The following is a 19,410-nucleotide window of genomic DNA, read 5'->3' on the forward strand; positions in this document are numbered from 1 at the left end:
GATCACATCATACACTTTACTTGTTTAGCGTTCTCTAAATTTGCTTTCATTCCTACTTACCTTTGCACTTTCAGGCTATCTGGAAAGTTAAAGGCTAATTGTTGCTTTTTGTAGTTGCCTTAATATTCAGCTTTGAAAAAAAATGGGTAGATTTCTTTAGTAAGCTTAGAGAAAGAGTAAGGACTGGGATACAAGAGACGATAGCTGCATTTTTTCCTCTAGGTTTCTCTTAATACTCTTTCCTGTTTGGCACACATAATGAAAATACCGTGCTGGGAGGGTCTATCCGTGTCTCGTTTCTGTTACCAATGTTTTCCTCTGAAAAAAAGGATTTTTGACTTTGTGTGAAGGTGCTTGCTCATAAACCTGAGATTATCATCCCAAGCAGAGCTAACAATTATATTGCTTTGTTGCTTGAATAACAAGCCATCCATATTCTGTAACTTCTACTGATTTGTGAGTTCATATTGAACTATATTGATGTGGTAATCATGCAGAGCAACACAAGCAAAAGAGTGGTACTAGACCAGAATTTAGGTAGAAGACCTCTAAGCAAGCAGAGATCCTAAGGGACTTCTGTGCATAGTCTTAAAACCAAGCCCTATATAGCCATCATCAGTGTCCCATTATCTTGGCGGGGTGCTTGGTGGGAATTGAAGAAGGAAAAAAACTCAAAAAAAACAGAACAAACTTGTCTCCAGCAATCAAAGGGTAACTGCATTAATCTGTGCCCTAGCTGGGTCTGAGGATACAGGATATCCTTGAGCTAAGATTCCCCTGCAGCTTGTTGCCCGAGGCATTCATTTCCTGCTCCAAATCCCGCTGAGGAGTAAGTTGACTTACCGCCAACAGTGGTCAGGTTCCCCAGGAGAAGTTAAACTGCATTTGGAAGTAGGTGAAATAACTTTGTAATGCTTCTATGGAGGTAAAAATTTAGTTTTGTGTAGAAATTTCAGGTTTTACGGCTAAGAAGCATTTTAAGTTTAAAGACAAGTTTGGACATGTATTTTCAGTTAAGGAGTTTGGAAGGATGAAAAATAATGGATATATATTAGTTTAAATTATTAGAGGGAAAGGTGCCGTGGTGAGTGAGTAACAGCATATTAAATAACACTTTGTGAAACTGAGTAAGATAATACTTAGTAAATTAGTTTGTCCCATTTCGTGTACCAAATGATGTGTTCATAGAGTCATAGAATCACCAGGTTGGAAAAGACTCACCGGATCAAGTCCAACCATTCCTATCAGTCACTAAACCATGTCCCTCAGCACCTCAAATCTAGCAAGCATTGATAGCAAGTGATCAGGTTAGTTGTTCAGGAACAAACACATTAATGACTAAGGTTAATGATAATGGGTAGAAGTTGGTTCATTGTTTTCTGAAAATTAACACCCTTGCTATGTAGCCTTTTTATTTATTTTAATCTTACCCTCCAGCTGCTATTAGTGAACACAGTCACGATTTCAGTGTTCACGAATAAGTTTTAAGTTTGCTTCATTTGGCTGCTCTTACCCACCCAAGAGGCTTTCAGTCACTCCATATTCATGATTGCACAGCTCGTTTGCTTTCTCACTTTTTCTTTTTACCATATATTGACCTGTCAGGTAGATGGGTCAAACACTTTCCTTTTAAAAGTTGCAGTCCTAATACACACAGTAAGAATTAGATTTTTAAAGCAGTAAACAGTTTTGCAAATATGATAAGGGATCTGTGCTTCTGCCATCCCCATCTCAATTGGCCTCCACTTGCTGTTTTGTCCTGGCAAGCAGTCTCATACCGGTGGTTTGGTGTAAGTATTAGAAAATTACAATGTTTAGCCATTTTTCTCTTGATGCTCTGCATATGCCCTTACATAGGCTATGCTTCTTCCTCATTCTTCCCTGAACTGTTTTGGGTTTTTCTACTCCTTTTTTTCCTAGATTTTTTTTCCTCCTTCTGTAGCATGGTTTTGTTCACGTTAAATCCCTGCTCTGCCCTTTCCTTTTCTTCTATGCGCTATCCGATTAAGTGACTTCTGGACCCCTTTTAAGAGAGTCCAGATCATTTAGTGCTTAAGATTCCATCTTCTTTAAGGGTCAAAGGAAATCACGTAGTTATAAAGAAAAAGATCTACTTTGTGGCTCCGTTGAATAAATATAACTCTTTTTATTTGGGAAAAAAAGCATTATAAGCTTTCCAAATGTAATAGACTTTTCTTAATTACTCTCTCATTTGCACAAGAATTGAGCAAGTCATGGGGAAAAGAAGGAGATCACAAAATAAGTGTGGCAAAAATGCAATTGATGTTTGGGCAGAAGAACCTCTTCAGAAGTATGGAGACATTTTCTGTTACAGATCAGAAATTTATTTGATTCTAAAGGTGTGGAAAGCAGAAAATACATTGCGCATATGCACGTGTAATTATTTTATGTAATTAAGTGGGAAAATAATGTACATTGATCACACTAAATTCTTTAATCCTGAGACAAGGGTAAATGAACAAAGAACAACACTCTCTTTCATCTTCATTGGCTTGCTGCCACTGTAGTTATACAGTTTAGCCCGATAGTGGTCTGGTTTTCCCCTCTTGCCCACAGTTCTTCTAGCTTGCCCAACTGACTGCGTTACTTCAGGAAATCTGAACCAAAGGAAAGGGAAAGAAAAAATATCAGAGAACTCTTTCTGGGGTGTCATTTGAAATGCAAACTCCAATTCCTGTTTGTTGCTTTCCACACGAAGGAAGTGCTGTGTCAGACCAAATAGGTAGAGGTAATCGCCAACAGACAGGAGAGAAGAAACAGATCGTTTATGGTGTTTTGCAGATACAACAGAAAGGTTAAACTTCACATTTTTGCCAGTGCAGAACCTGGTAGTAGTGGAGGAGATGCAGTAGTGGCACAAAGCTGTCCCTTCTTTTTGAAAGGAGATTTTTGTTTCCAGGTGACCAAGCATCTAAGAGACTGTTCTTCTGATAGTGCTTGAATATGAATTTACATTTAGATTCATGATTATTTAAGCAACTTCTTATTACTTGAACTGTTATAAAGCATGCATTTTTTAATTCCCATTTGTGTACCCATAAAGAGGCACATTTCACCTTGAATACTGATATGTATATCAGTTGCAACGTTCTTTATAAAATACGCAGTTCCATGTCCAGGGAAGTTTGTATCTGAAGCTAAACAAGGTAGGGAACATTAGTTAATAGAACTGCTAATGACAATGATTTGTACTGAGAAAGTGTCGTATATATTCCAGTCTCGTACTTGTATTGGCTTTCTGATTCTGTCTGACAACGTGCGTTGCGTTATTAAGCAATTTAACTTTTCATTTTTGTTTGTAGATTTGAAGAAGACCCTTGCTGTCTTGTTGGATAATATCTTGCAGCGCATTGGGAAGCTAGAGTCCAAGGTGGAAAATCTTGTACTTAACGGAACAGGAGCAAACTCTACCAACAATACTACCACTCCTGCTTCCAGCTTAGGAGCAGCTGAGAAGCTTAATGTAGCAGGTGGGTATGGCAACTGTTTAAGATATTTTTTGATTGTTTAATCTGTATTTTTCTCTGTAGCCCATAACATGATTTTTCAGTGTTAGATATTTGGAATGTCTTAGAAAAGAAAATTCAAAGTCTAGCCTGCATCAATGGCAATCTTAAGTCCAACGGTCTTCTACAAGCTCAGAGGAAGAATTCATTCTGTGGTGACTTGAGCACTCTGAAGAAAATCCAATTCTCTGCCAAAGCAATATAGTCTACCTTGTTCATCATAGATGCTTCATGCTTTAAATGGTTGCACTTTAGAAAGAGTAAACTGAGCAGACATTTTCTCTCTAAGCTGGGTTACTCAAGTTGGTATTAATTTGCTGTGCATTTCTACCATATGGGCTTTTTTGGTTATTAACCAAAAGAAGACATTTACTATGTTTGTTAATGCTTATGATTTATAAATGTCCTTCCCTACTCTGATTAATAGCTCTTATGATTTGACATACAGAGTTGACCTACTTGGTACCTTCAGCTTCAAATGATGTTTTGAAACACATGTTAATTTAAGTCATTCATTTTGTATTCAGTGAATGGACTGTTAGCTACCCTTAAAACTCCCCAAAGCATATGAGTCATCCTGTGGTGGTAGAATGCCTTGCTGGCCTCTTCCCCTGCATGTCTCAGTTCTTTTAGTTTTCCCAGCTGTGAGTGTGGTTGATGCACTGAATAAATCTTCTTGGACTGCCTGGTCTACTGCCCTCTTATTCTGCGCTGCCACCAGGTCTAAATGGGTACTGGCTGTCCTGACCCACAGGGACATCCGAGTCTGCCCTGCTAATGACTTTTGCAGTCCCTGAAAGGGAGCAGAGTGGAAGAGTTAGGGCAACCTGGTAAATAGATTGAGGGCTGTGCTCCTAAGTCTTGCCTGTGCTTGGATTTCCTGAAAAAAGAAATACTTCTGTTGAGAGGGTGTTACTCTCTTAAATTTGTCAAAACCGGGAAGCAGATGCTACCGTTGGTAGAGTAGTGCCACTGAAAAGAATTCTGGGAGAGCAGAGGTGTAAGTGATTACCTGATAACAGTCCACTAGCATTGCTCTTGTGTCAGCTTCTCTGTTCTGACTGCATGTGTCCCTACCAGGATTTTAAAGGCGTATTATCTCGTGGTGGGACAGACCTTTGTATCTCTCTTGCCACATTGTAAAAGTGCTTATTGGCATTCACAACACCTCTTTGACTCTTTGAATGTGTGGTTTACTGTTCCTTGCCTTGTGCTACCTTTTTTTTCCCCTGTGACCCTTGTCTTCGGTAGACTGAAGGTAGATTAGGAACAAGTAACTGAAGAGGCATAGCACCTGCACGCTGCTAATAGAGTGAGCCATGTTGCTGCCACAAAGAATACAACACAAGATCTTTGTTGGAAGATCTTCCACTTTGTTGGAAAGTGAGCTAATACATATTGTTAGAGATTCTGGGCTATATGTGAAATGGAAAACATCCCTATATATTTTTCTTTTTGTAGCTGGACAAAGGAAGGACTCAATGCTGTTATTTCAAGAGATTTGCAGATAATTGGAGAAAGCATACTCATGTTTTTGTTTATACGTTTATAAGCAAGGGATCCTTGTTCTTATCTGACTAGGAAACATCTCTCATCAGTTCTTAGGGTAAATTGAATTTTGTTTGTTATTCTTGGCTCTTGGTAGAGTCACAATTTTAGTGCTCACAAGCAACTTAAAGGACCTTGGTAGGAGTTTTTAGTTTGTACTGTGTACATGGCTTTTTACTGCCTGAGGCTTGCTCTCTGGCAGAGAACACTATTTGTCTTACTAGAGCTTCAGTTCTTTTGACTCTTCGTACGCTAAGGTTAAAATATCTAAAGCAGCTATATTAAAGAGCAACAGAAAAACCTTTAGGAAACAGTTTCTTAAGGCTTGATTAATGTATTGTTCTGGTGCCTGTTTGGATGATGTTACTGCTCCGGTACCTTGAGGCTGGATATGGTACCAATGGGTGGAAAGGAGCTTGAAGCTAACCCTTGTGTTAAAGCACCTACAGTTCATCCATTTGAAGCAATCAGTGGAAATCCATCTGATCAGAGGCAGCCAAATGGAAATTAAAAACTCTATCTGCTTCTGTCTTCGTAGCAGTTCCTGACAGTAGCAGACTCTGGAAGCCATATGAGTCCAGTAAAATCATAACCTAAGTATCTTTTCTGTTAGGAAGGAATTGTTCAGAAAATAATCTAGATGAGTAAAGATTGTGGTTATCATACTGGCTACAATGTTGGGTTTGTCTGTAATGTTTCAACAGCATCCTTTATTGTGCTAGAGCAATGGAAATAATCTGAAAATTGTTGCAGAAGAGGTGTTTTGTCACCCAACAGTTTGTCATGTTACTGGAGCTGAAACATGTATGTATACACATGATACTTCCATTGTTTTCCTTAAAACAGTTTATTCAGCTCCGCTTTCTGTGATCACTTCACAGTTTAAAACGTGGGGATTGCTGTGTCTGTCTTTATCAGCTGTAATATTTTAATGCTGACTTTAGACAAATTCATGTAGGCTATTGTTAGGAATTTCATTCTTTCTGTCAGGCAACTGTAGTATTTATGGAGCATCCCAACAACATCATGTTTGATATTTTTAGTAATGTTGTTTACAGACTTCTTGAGTTGTTGGTTTGGTTTTTTTTGCAAATATTTTTTTGCCTCAGAGTCGCTGCATAAAACCCTGAAGTAAATTAAGCAGTTTATAGCCTCATTCATCAGTGCAACAGCACAGTGTCATTAGCAGACTTTCCTAGAAGACTCCTGCTTCCAGTGGGGCTACTTCATGCATTTATTATTTTTGGATTGAGCCATCACAGTGCACCGAGACTGATTCTATAATCTCTGTAACCACGTCTGTTAACCTGCGGAAAGCCATTCTGAAATAAATGAAACGTCACGTGGGTGTGTTCGAACAAGTCCAGAGGAGGGCCAGGAAGATGATCCGAGGGCTGGAACACCTCCCATATGAGGACAGGCTGCGAGAGGAGGGGGTTGCTCAGCCTGGAGGGGAGAAGGGTCACCGGAGAGCGTATAGCATACTTCCAGTACTTAAAGAAGGCCTATAAGAAAGCTGGGGAGGAGCTATTTATCAGGGAATGCAGGAGTAGGATGAGGGTTAATGCTTTTAAGCTCTAAGAGGGGAGATTTAGATTAGATATTAGGAAGAAATTTTTTGCTGTGAGGGTGGTGAGGCACTGGCTCAGGTTGCCCAGAGCAGTGGTGGCTGCCCCCTCCCTGGAGGGGTTCAAGGGCAGGTTGGATGATGCTTGAGCAACCTGACCTAGTGAGAGGTGTCCCTGCCCATGGCAGGGAGCATTGGAACTGGATGATCTTTTGAGGTCTCTTCTGAAGCAAACTATTCTATGATTCTATAAGCTGCACCTTAGCATATATTTACACTGCCTGTAAACCCTGGTAGTAAATAGTGGAGTTGCTGATCATCCCAAAATCTGCATTTTGTTCTCACTGACCTTGTGTAAAGTTTACTTTGTGTTCTATACTACCTGAGTAGATACAAATGATAAAATAAGACATAATAGAATGACAGAAGGTGATTATACTGTAAATATTTGTCTTTGTTGATTATGACTGGACACAAAAACAAGAGCAAAACATAATATTTTCTTTATAGTTTAAACCCGACTATCATGGCAAGCTGGACTTGTCAATCTGCACGTGCTGTGGGCTTTTCTTCTATTTTTCTTCTAAGTATTAGTAATGCGTCCATGGCAAAAAGAGTGTTTTTAGCTGCAAATTAGGAAGAGCATAGATGATGATGACTAGTCAATGTTTCTCCTCCCAAAGCCTTTCCGCAAGCGGAATTTTCTTTTATTAGGTACATTACTGTATTCAGAAAGCATCCAGTGTCCATATGCCACAGGTGGATCACGATAATGCCAGAATCCTGGTATAGCTCCAGGGTCATGTTTTTGAAATCAGTCCAGGTTATGGTTTTATTAATAAACACAAGCGGTTTGTGACCATTGCTCAGATATATGGACTGAAAAAGTGTCTTGTTTGAGATAAAGTTACTGCCAATCAGGCCGGATATGTATTAAAATATAAAAAGTTCACTGTAGTCTACCTTTTCTGTATAAACAACTGGGATAATGGTATAAAAAGTGAATATAGTATTAGAGTGTATGGCTGTTTTCTTTAGTTCTTGTATACATTTTAGCTTAGCTCAGATACCAATTTGAATGTGACCATGTAAGTAATCCAGGTAAAAACAAAGAGAATGGTTTTTAGTTGCAAAGTAGTTGAAAAATCAATTTAAGATGCTGACATTTCTCAGTCAACTGAGGTCAGAGGTTATTTTTTGCCTGGTAAACGTCTTGTCTCTTGGTACTGGGAACATTTTACTTGTAATTAATAAACTTGCAAGGTTACTTCTACTGTGTTACAGCTGACCTAGAATTACCTTCAATCACCACAGATATTGCAATACAGAATCCTTCTTTCTAATGAAGAAAAAAAAAATCTTCTATGTACTATTTGATATTTGTAATACTCTTTTTTGGAGTTCATGTTCCCCTGAGGAACAGATCTACTCCATGCTAGTGGGTGGCAGTTGCTTGTAACTAGATAACAAGTGTGAGTAAAGGAGCAAAGAGCCTTTGCAGCCTTTCAGGTGTAAATGCAGGTAAAAAATTTCCTCTGAACTAGATGGATTACCAAAGACCTAATAAATGAGTCACCTTGTCGCTCCTTTTAATACAACTGTAACTACTGTTTGTAGTCAGGGTGTCATTTTAAGGGCTACTAAATGTCATCTACAACTTTTGTCAGCAACCTCTGTAGGTTCTCCTGGTGAATAAATTATAACCCCAGTAGCAGAAAGATGAGCAAGGCAGTTCCATGAGGAAAAAAACATTAGAAAGTACCTGGCTATCGAAGATTTTTTTAAATAACAAGGTTCAACACAGAAACTGTGGTTTGGCTCTGGAAAGTGTTAAGCAGTGTGAGCCACAAAGTCTGGGGAGGTCTAGGTAAATGTAGGACCAGGAGGGGTTATAACCGTGGAGTATCATGCTAAAATAATCCATTATAAATCATTTCATGAAGGAAGACTGAATGCCCTCCTGGAAAGAGCCTGTCAGCAAAGGAAGGAGAGACTGGCATGGGAAATAATCAAACTGTTAGCAGTCTGGACAAAGATATCTGTCTTTATTTTAGGTTTATTAATACAGCCAGAGGTTGACTATCTCTGGCCACACAGTAGCCATCATAGCTATTTTATGCCTTGTAACAGTCTAACAGAAATATTTCTAGCTTGCTGAGAACAGTCTTGATGAATTTTTAGCATGTGCTTTCACCAGTGGAGCCTGAACAAGCAGTTTATGTGGTAGCTTTTACTTGGTGCAGAGCCCATGACTTTTTCTTTCAGCAGAGTAGCCTCTTCCTTACCGTACTGAAAACTGAGGTATGCTGGTATTTGGAGATTACCTGGTGTGAACAAAACACATTCTTTGACTGAGATTGATGCTTGTACTTTGGGGAAATGTGCAAACATCTTAAGAATATGACTCAATGTTCAACATGTAGGGGTTGTTTGGAGATGAAAGTATTCATTGCTTTACAAAGGTCACTTCATCAGTTATGCTCCTTAATTGGCCAGCCATGGAGAAAAGAGAAGTCTTCTATTCTTTATTTTCTCTTTTAAAATTATTACGCCTCTGGCTGTTAAATGTGGTGTAGAACTGAGGCAGGAGTGTTGAAATCTGCGGTGGAAAATATCGCTCTGTGGTGGTGTGCAGAGTTTTTGGCAGATAAAAGGATCTGAAGAAAATCCATCTGGATTATGCTCATTCATAATAAGAAGGTGATAACAGTTCGTAGGAGGAAATGTTGAGGATTTAGCAAGGGCTGTAACTCAGCTGTCTCTGCAGTAGGTGAACTCAAACTTGTATTTGATTTATTTTTGAATTCCCGTTTAGAGGCCAGAAATATCTCTCTTCCTTTTCAGACTCTTCAACAGCTGGCATTTTGAGTTGATCTGTAGACTGTACTGTGTATTCAGTCCTTACTGTGTTTAAGTTTCATGTTTGTACTGCATCTGGTTTCTTCCTCTGAAGTTAGTTTTGCAGAATCTTTCGCTGACGGAAGCCCAAGAGCAAAGCAGCTTCTCTTCTCTTTTGGGTTGTGTGAAAGGATAGTAGAGCATGAGCTCTTAGTGTCACACGTATCTTGAATCCTAATCCCAGAGGATCTGACAATGGGGCCTGTGCTAGGGAGTGAGGCTGCATAGATTATGTTAAAAAACAAAACCATGGAGCACCTTGGGTAGCCTGAGTGGGAGTTTAGGTGTTACTTCTCTTTTTTCCTGTCTTTAGATCATGTGTAAAATCAGAAGCATGATTTCCTTTTTCTTCTTCCCTCCTCAAAAACATCGAACAATCTGCTTGTTTTGATACTGATGATTCCAACTGCTTTTTCACAACCTCCATTTAATTTCTGAAAGAGTGAATTGTTAATAAAGATGCTTGTAAGGCTTCAGCTGATTGGTTTCAGAAGCAATAAAGTCCTTTTCCCTTCTCTCTCCCTCCTCTGCCTTTATCCAAGTTGTGTCTGAAAAGCTTTTAAGATGTTTGGTAGCATTTGTGAGTAGTAATATATTCCCATATGCTCAGGAAAGTATTAATTGCAACCTTGGCTGCTTAACGGGTAAGAGTTTTCTTCAGCCGTTAGAACAGGAAGCTTTGGGCCACTGCCTCAAATAATACCCTAGGTGAATTTGAAGTTGCAGTTCTGGAGATAATCACGCAGAAATAGGGAAATATGAAACCATGGCACTTTCAAGCAGCACTTATCTCCGTGGCAGCTTCTATTGTAGCTGAATCTGGTTCCATGTGACAGGCACAAGATTAGTTTGGTTTCGGCAATGTGGCTTTGAACAGTTATACTTCTATAAAATAACTATGATATGAAAGCAATCCTTAATTTTTGTGGGACAGTATCATACTAAGCGTGTTTCATTGGATAGGGCAATCTGCTTGCACAAACACAATCAAAGAATCAGTCCTCTGTTTTCTTCATGTGATTGTCTGGTAAGCAGGGGTGTGGGGTTTGTGGATTGGGTTTGGTTTGGGCTTTATTTTGGGGTGGGGTGGGAGGGTGTCTCCTAAATTGTGAGCTCTTGTTCTGTTCTTCTGACAGCTATGGGAAAAACTTGATTTAAGCAAGCTAAAAGAAACTGTTTCAATTCCTCAGGCTTTAAAAGACTACTAAATAACAGTGGTATTAATTCTAAATATACATGTTGCAAACCATTTTTTTTTAAAATGAAAATGTTGATTGAAAGCAAGGACTGAGGTGCTCTGAGGCCACTGGCATCACTGTACTGTGCTCGTTCAGTGAAGAGCTAAAGTTTTGATAAGTGTGAGCATTCAACACTTCACAGAGTATGGTTGCGCCAAAAACTGTGCCACACTGGTTGTTTACAAAATGTTCTTTCACCTTGAAAAGTGTCACTTCAGAAGATTTTAATTTTGTGCCTTTGATCCCATAAAAATGAGCAAGTGGAGGTTCATGGCAAATCCTCCCCCACACCCTCCTTGCACATAGCTGGTACTGGGAGAACTCGGATTTCTAAGACTGAGAACAGTCAGGGATCAGGATGCTGTATGTGATGCTGCTCAGGGAGGGAGAAGAATTTTGGTGTTCCCATTCAAAGTTTCCATAGTTCTTCTGCCTTATGCATTAACTTGCTCTACTGCATTGGCTGCTGAATTGTCTTTTAACAACTTTAGTGTTAACATCTTTAAAGTCATTAGGATGCAGACTTCATTATTTACTTGTCATCTCAGACACGATGGCTTGGATGCCTGTCAGGTAGCTGGCATCCTCCGTGAATATGTAGCAAGGCAAGCTGACAAGTCAGCTTTGGCAATGCTGCAAGCAGGCTTTTATTTTTTTAGTGTTGCTATGGTGAGAAGAACTTTTGTCGTGGTATTTCCATGTCCTTCTTCCTAAAGGCTTGGGGCCAGCACATTGAAGCCTTTGGGGTGAGGAGGAAGACTTGGGTAACTTCATGACTGAGAGCAGCCCTGCGGAGAAGAACTTGGGCTGCTGGTTGATGAGAAGCTCAACATGAGCCGGCAATGTGCACTTGCAGCCCAGGAGGCCAATCTTGTCCTGGGCTGCATCAAAGCAGCGTGGCCAGCAGGGTGAGGAGGGGATTCTGCCCCTCTGCTCCTCTCTCCTGAAACCCACCTGGGGTCCTGTGTCCAGCTCTGGAACTCCCAAAGTAAGAAGGATACGGAGCTGTTGGGACAGGTCCAGGGGAGGGCCATGAAGATGATAAGAGGGCTGGAGCAGCTCTGCTATGAAGACAGGCTGGGAGAGTTGGGGTTGTTCAGCTTGGAGAAGAGAAGGCTTCAGGAGACCTTATAGTGACTTTACAAGGGCATGCAGTGGCAGGGCGAGGGGGAATGGCTTTAATTTGGAAGGGGAATGATTTAGATTAGACGTTGGGAAGAAATACTTCACGCTGAGGGTGGTGAGGCCCTTGCACAGGTTGCCCAGGGAAGCTGTGGGTACCCCATCCCTGGAGGTGTTCAAGGCCAGGTTGGATGAGGTGTGTCTGCCTGTGGCAGGGGGGTTGGAACTGAGTGGGGTTTAAGGTCTCTTTCAACCCAAGCCATTCTATGATCGGTTTATTTGTTTCCAGCACTATTTTTTTGATTAACTTCTTTACGCGTATAACAGCCTTGATAGTTTTAATGGTCTGCAACCATCGTTCGCCTTGTAGTTCAGTGCTTGTAGAGGCAAACTGGTTAAAAAAAAAAAATCTAAGATACTGCATATTATTTTAAATTTCCAAAGCTGTCCTCCCGTCTTAAGGGAACTACAGGAGGCTTTTCTTCAGTTAACATAGTACATGCAATGTTCTGTATGGTCATGCCTTGATAAACAAGCTGGTTGTCCCCACAGAATGTCAGTGTGTACTGGCTGTAATAGGATGTAGGCTGCACTGGTTCTAATAGCCAAGATTACAGCTCTCTCAGGGTAATGCTGTGCTTTGTCTCGTATTTATTGTGCCTTATCCATTGTATTCTTTGCCTGTGCTGTATATAGCACCAAGCAGCTTTTCCCATTTTGCTGTCCCTCTGCCTCCCACAAAGGCAGCAGCAAGTAGCTGGGGAGTACTGCGTGTTTTCAAGCCTTGCTGTTGCAGCACAGCGTAATGACTGTGCAGAAGACCACACATGAATATTTTCCACTGCAGTGCTAGGCTGTATTAGTAATGCCGAAGGGGGCTGTTAGTGGTCCCCTGGGCTGCATTTTGATTAACCACTTGACTACTGCTTGAATTCTCCTAACACCGCATTGATTTCAGTAGTGTTAATGCAACACAGCAGCACAGCTGGTGTGGGGATGGACTAGCAGTACAAAAGTTAATTTTCTTTAAATCATACCAGTGCTTTGCTACTGAAGTTTCTGTAATGTTAGTAGAAAGCATTTTGTGCTCTGCATTTAAAATCTTGAAACCTTTAGCGAGTTTCATTGAATATGTTGCTGGTGCTTTTGGCTCACACTGCAAATTCTGTCTTTAAAGAAATCTCACCAGCTGGAGATGAAAAATTTTACTTCAGTTGAGAATGCGGTAGTTAGTGGGAGAAGGGAAAGGAGACCTTAGACAAACTAAACCAGCCTTAACTACAGAGTTGTGTCTAACCATATATACCGGATTCCAGAACTGGAATAGAAATAAGAGAAAGGATTCCATGAATTAGAGCAAGAATAGTACTTTTATTTAACCATCAAAACCAAAAGGAGAACGAACAGAGATAAAATTGGTGAATAGACTTGATGGGATATGATTACTCTGCCCTATAATACTAAAGAGGTTCCTGATTTTACGAGATCTGATGACGGGAAGCACTTTGAGTTGAGCTATTATCTGTGCTATATGTCATCAGAAGATATTCTAATAGGTGTTTTTGCACTGGTCTAAAAGTGTGGGATTTACCCTCAGGGTTCCAAAGTACATAAGCTTCTTGAGATATTTCCATTCTCTGAAGGATGAAGAGTTGTTCCTGCTGTTGTCACAGGTTGTAGTTTCAGCAGTATTGTGGCTTTTACATTTGCACTTTTTTTCCTTGTCATTTTAAAACTTGTATGACAAATAGAATGCCTTTCAAACAACACTGACTACTGAGTAACTGATTATAACTGTTCCTCCGCTTACTGTCTTGGTGGGTTAACTTTAGACTTCCCGACTGTCTGACAGAGAAAAATTGAAGCAGAGTTTTTTTAGCCTGTTACAAAGCGCATCATTTGAAGGATGGTACAATGTAGGGAAGGAACTAGATATGTATATAGCACTCATTTATGTATTTTTACTGTTTTGTTATAGAGTAACTTGTAAGCAAACAGAAAATCAGGTCCCTATCATAACTTCTCTTGGGTGTTATAGACCTTCACTGAAACAAACTCAACCTGTGGGAATGGATTTTTATTGCGAGAGACAATGAAGACTGGTACCTGTGAATTGGTGTTTGAAGAGGGTGGTGTCAAAGACATGGGACTTCAGCCAGTATCATTGCTCATATAGAGCAGCAAGGGAGAAGTATCTTTTCCAGTGAAAGGTTTAGGTGGCTCAGATTAAATCTGCCAAGTCATTCATGCTAAGGTGCCAGACTTAGCACCGAAATAGCTGATGATTGTTCACAAGTTCGGTTTCACCTGCTGTGCACTAACGATCTCTGATGCTGAGCTGTGTATCTTTGAACAGCCACAGACATTTGCAAAGTGAACATATGGCTCCTTTCTAAACGTGGGGTTGGAGTTTTGGTTAGTTATATATGGAAAATCCCAAGATCTCACAAACAGAGTGCTGTACTTAAAGATTTTTTTTTTTTAAATCTAGAGTTGCTTGGTGTTCTGTCAATATTTTCCAATTTTCCCAGGATAATCTGTAACAGCTGTGTGCCCTTAGGTTTATAATAGGCTCACATTCATATTTTCAATTTATCAATGCATTGACTTTTAATGTAACATCATATGAGATAAATATTTAATAATTATATATTTGCATAACAGCAGTCAGGAGGAAATGAGCTGTGCATGACTTCAAAAACACTTAAGTGTCTGTAAAATAGAAATGAATATCATGGCTCACACAAAGCTTAAGAGAAAGAAGTGTGTATTATCTACTGTTGCTTTGTATTCACTTGACAGTTGCTGCATTTCTAACCTTTTTGGCTGTAAGTTCTAACTTGCATTTTAAATTACATAAATCCTAATTAAGGATAGAATTCCTTATGGTGTCTTAAGTACTGTTTTTCAACAAAATTAACTTTCATGTCTGGCTTAATAATGTATTTTTCCCCTTCAGGAAAAACCCATCCAACTTGAATTTGGTAACAGCGTAATACTTGCATCCAGACCTTCTTAACAAGAACTTACAAGGTTTTCTTTCCTATTTATAACTATAGTTTAACAAGGGTGGGGAAAGGAGCCCTTTTGTTGCCCGCCGGCTGCTTGCTGTTAACAACAGGCTCCAGGACACTCTCCATGTGTGATTAGTAGTGAGGAGTGAAGCCTAGTTCCTCATGTAGGTTCTGATCATTAAGGAACAAAAAAGTTGGGAGGGATGTCTCTCAACCTGGAACTTGCCAAGGAGAAAGGCTACAGCTTCAGTGCAAGTAGTAGTTGACTGGAACCATCAGAATTATTCACAAGTTAATTCAGACTTTTGGACTTAATTCTGAGGCTGATGTGTGGAAGCCAGTATGTTCAAGACTCGCCCATTTCTGCAGTTGGTGTGTTGCTTTGGAGAAAACTCCTCTCGATGTGGATGTTTCCAGTCTGATTATATCAACTAGCTTCTTATTTGCAGGCATGAAGGAAAGATTGCTTGTCCAGGGAGTACTCAGGTGGAACAGAGTTGCTTTTCTCTATTGCTTCTCATGTTCTTTCACATTCATTTCATCTTGTGTGCATCTATTGCTACATTTTGTCTTGCTCTGTATAATACTTCATGTAATTGTTTCATGGGACAGTTTCTATTTTAGCTTTATAGAATTGCCTTCCACTATGCAATTATTGATTAGTAGATGGGAATAAGGTGAAATTTGGTATAGGTGTTTGAGATAGATCCCTGGTAGGGCTGAGTGAGAGGATGGTGAACATGTGAAGCATCTTGAATGTCTGTAGTGGTGGAAAAGTGTTGTTAACATTTTTGAGGATGGTGAATCCTAGGAGAGTTTACTGTTGCTGGCCAGGAAGAGGAAAGATGTCAGATACTCTTGGAAATACTACTACAGACTTTAAAATGCTTGGTGAATTATTAACATGGCTAGTGGTGATAAAGGTGGGTGTTAAAGTATTCTGAGTTCCCTATAGCTGTAGATTATCCTGGAGAGACCAGTATGCTGTTTGTATGTAAATCATCTCAGTAGGAGAGCAAGAGTGGGACTGCTCTGGAAAAACCCTAATGGAGCTGGCCACTTGGGACACCAGAAGCTTGAGAAAATCTGTATCTTACGCTGTCATAAATGTCTGATTCTTGCTTTTACTTCTTGGAATGGGCAGGAACAGGGAGAGCTGGGAGGGCTGGCTTTCTGCTTGGAAAGTAGCTGCCTGTAGTACTGCCCCAGCTGATCTGAGCTGTTGCAGTGTGTGATGGGTGCAATAAGTGACTGCTGTGAGAAGGCAAATTTATTTTTTCATGTAGATGTTGCAAATACATGGATCCTGTAAAAACTTTTGAATAATGAACAATAGCAAAGATTACTACCCAGCTACAAAAACATGCTTGCAGGCAGAAAATGTGTTTACACATGACAAAAGCAAAGAGATACCTAGACTACAGTTGTGTAGCTACCAGAAATGAGACCATTCTCTGTGTCTTGTGGCTTTTTTCTCTATCCTTCTTTGGGAGATCACAAGGCACCCATTAAAATGCGATCTGATGTAGACAACAAACTTGACTTATGCTGTAAAATAAAGAATTGTAGCTTATGTATTACCCTGTGCTTAAAGGGACTTCAGAAGAAGAGAGGGTTTGCTCTACTAACCCTTAGAACTGAAAGCAATTGTACAATAGCATAGTTAGCTTGACATAGAAGGCGAAGTTCATGGATCCTTCATGTTGGCAAGTTGTATCTTCCCATTAGCAGAAGGGTCAGAAGAGCAGCATTTGAGTATTTTCTGCTTTAGACAAATAAGAAGCTGAAGGAGTAACGTTTCTTCTGAGGCAGGGTGACCATCTTACAGAGGAGGATCATTAGCCCAGAGCAAGCAGCAAGAAGGCTGCATGTTGTGCTTTCTTAAGTGGCTTTGCTAGGCTGTGGCAGCAGCACCTCCTGTAGCTGTAGCCCCTAAGGGACTGTCATTCATATCCACCTCCATTTCCTCTAGTGCCAATCAAAAAATTGTTTCTGGTTTCGAGTAATGCTTTGGGGCATGAACTATTTTTAACTGATACTATATCAATGTTTCTGCCAGGAGTTGAGTGAACGGTGATGCTGGCATGAGGTGGGGTGGGGTGGGCAGTGACTGAGGAGGGGTATCCCTTAAGAAGGATGGTTGCAGCAGAAAAGGAATATGGAAATGAATGTTGGGTGCCATTAATATCAGCTCTGTAAGGGTTAAATAACTGTCTCTTATCTTTCTTGAAATTGCCAGTTACAGTTAGTTGGTTCTATGTATAATAGCTACAAGGGGGAATCTAAAAAAACTTCGACCATGGCAATTACAACTTGTCCAAATGCAACTGAGACTGATAGGAAGATTTGCTTGATTGATTAGAATTGCCTAGACATTCTAAATTTCGAATTGTGAGTTCTGTATGATGCTGAAAGATAAACTCTCCCTGTTGAATGTATTGTAGATTTAGGATGTCTTTTATATTTTAGGAAGATTTGTACTTATTTTGTATTCAGGCACATGAGTTTGCAAGAAAAAAAAGAACACAAAACAACCTAAAACCCCACAGTTTAGACCATAAAGCTCTTCTAATGGTGTTATATTGATTACCAAAATTTGCTGTCATTTTGAACTGTGCATTTTTTTTGATTTAAGGGTGTTACTGGTTGATCTCAAGCACTGATTTCAGTGTGATTCAAGTGGAAAGTGATTCCTGAGCTGTAGTAAAGCAAAAGGTCATTGTCGTCTAGCTGTTCTTGCTGAATTTACGATATACTTTTAGATTATTAATATCTGTCTGCAAGCTCTGTATTTTCTTATTTGGAGTGGAAATCAAAGCCATAGATGTCATTGATCTAGTCTGCAAGAATCCCATAAGGGTAAGAAGATAAGGGAGAATATTTTGGAAGTGTTTATTGATTTGAAATTACAAAATCATCCTAAAAACTGCTTTGCTTCAGTGTTATGGTCATTGGAAGCACAGCTCAGTTTGTCAAATTACGCAGAGATTACTGCCTCCTGCCATGATTCTCCCTTACCCATTCGCTCCATTTTGCAATGCTTCACTCATATCTTATCTTTAAAAGAAAAAATTTAGGAAAAAAAAAAGGAAAATATTCAGATAAACCAGGAGGTGGGGTTTTGTGTATAATACAATGCTCTAACTTTTACGTTGTCCCTACTCTATTGAAGTGCTGCAGCCTATTTTTTCTTTTTTTGTGAGTTAGCATATTTTGGGTGAAGTTGAGCACTCTGTGTGCCGTAGCATGAAATATTCCTAGGTTGATGGCTGGCTGGCTTTAATTATCTTGATTCTTGCCCATGGGGAAAGCCAGAAACGATGCAGGTATAATTTAGATAACTCTGGGATGAACTACCTAAATTTTAAACCTTATCCTTCACTGCCTTTGGCAAGAATCTCTCCACCACATTAATCAGTTTTCTTGCCTTAAATGCTGCATTAGAGGGTTCTGCTAAGTTCTTAGAAGAAAGTCCCATCCTGGAGTTGATGTGGTAATGTCCTTTAAAACTGCTTCTTCTAGCCCATGAGTCAAGGAAAGAAGTGTTTCTCAATATTACACTCTTCAATGTGTTGCAAAAGAATTTCTAGAATGGTAAAATATTAAAACAGGCAAAAAAGAAGAAAATTCTTGGGAGACGGTAGGAAATTTTTCTCATGATGTGATGTTGTGCTACTCAGTTGTAAATTTAGATCATATTGCAACATTTATTAATTGGGTCATAAATCTGATGCCAAGTTGTGGATTGTGGGTGTTTGATAAAGTGATAACAGAACTTGAAAATCTAGGTTTGATGTTTAAGAGAAATATACATCTTAAAAATGTTTGACAACTGGAAACAAATTCTTGCCATTTAGTAGTTTTAAGCACACTTTTATTGGGAAGGTATTCTGCTTTTTATTATTTTCAGTATGGATTAGCTTAATTAAGTTCTTCATAGACCATTTTCCATAATTCAGCACTTTTGCTGCAAGTCAGATTTGAAATCTATGCAACCTTTTTCTGCTACAGTCAAAAAAGAGCACATGGAGTTTTAATGTTATAACAAATATTACACAGTAGGGCTCTTTTTTCAATCCGGGTTGTGGATTCATGAAAATAAAAGGAAGGATTCATTAGGCTTTCTGTCAGAACTGTAAAATGAAATTCAGTTATGGTCTATGTTTCTTTTTAGATCTCATAAATGGAGCCCAAGAACAGTGTGAATTGCCTCCTATGGATGGTTTTCCTCACTGTGAAGGGAAAATAAAGGTAACTGAACTGGTTTTAATCTTATGTGTATTCTGTTAAAAACTAAACTTGTTTTAACAGGTCACTACTCAGACAATGGCGTAAAACAAGAACAACTGGATCAGAAAAGAAAAGATGGTATTTAAGAGCAGGTGTCACTACAGCATTGTCACTGCAAGCCCTTGACACTACTGCTACAGAGAAACAAAGTGGCGTAAAATGCCATATTATATTAAAATGCTATATTATTTAATGAAATGCCTTAT

The 19,410-nt window shown here is 39.5% G+C and overlaps 1 protein-coding gene across 1 annotated transcript in view; it reads left to right on the plus strand.

Moving 5' to 3' along the window:
- Positions 1 to 19,410, plus strand: part of MGAT5 (alpha-1,6-mannosylglycoprotein 6-beta-N-acetylglucosaminyltransferase) — a 133,147-nt gene that overhangs the window by 50,129 nt on the left and 63,608 nt on the right. The window contains exons 3-4 of the mRNA XM_069861543.1: positions 3,324 to 3,491; positions 19,089 to 19,165. Of these exons, the coding sequence (XP_069717644.1) occupies positions 3,324 to 3,491; positions 19,089 to 19,165 (245 nt within the window). The remainder of the gene's footprint in view (positions 1 to 3,323; positions 3,492 to 19,088; positions 19,166 to 19,410) is intronic.

Source organism: Phaenicophaeus curvirostris, chromosome 7, assembly GCF_032191515.1.
Source record: "Phaenicophaeus curvirostris isolate KB17595 chromosome 7, BPBGC_Pcur_1.0, whole genome shotgun sequence".
In the NCBI taxonomy this organism is placed as follows: domain Eukaryota; kingdom Metazoa; phylum Chordata; class Aves; order Cuculiformes; family Cuculidae; genus Phaenicophaeus; species Phaenicophaeus curvirostris.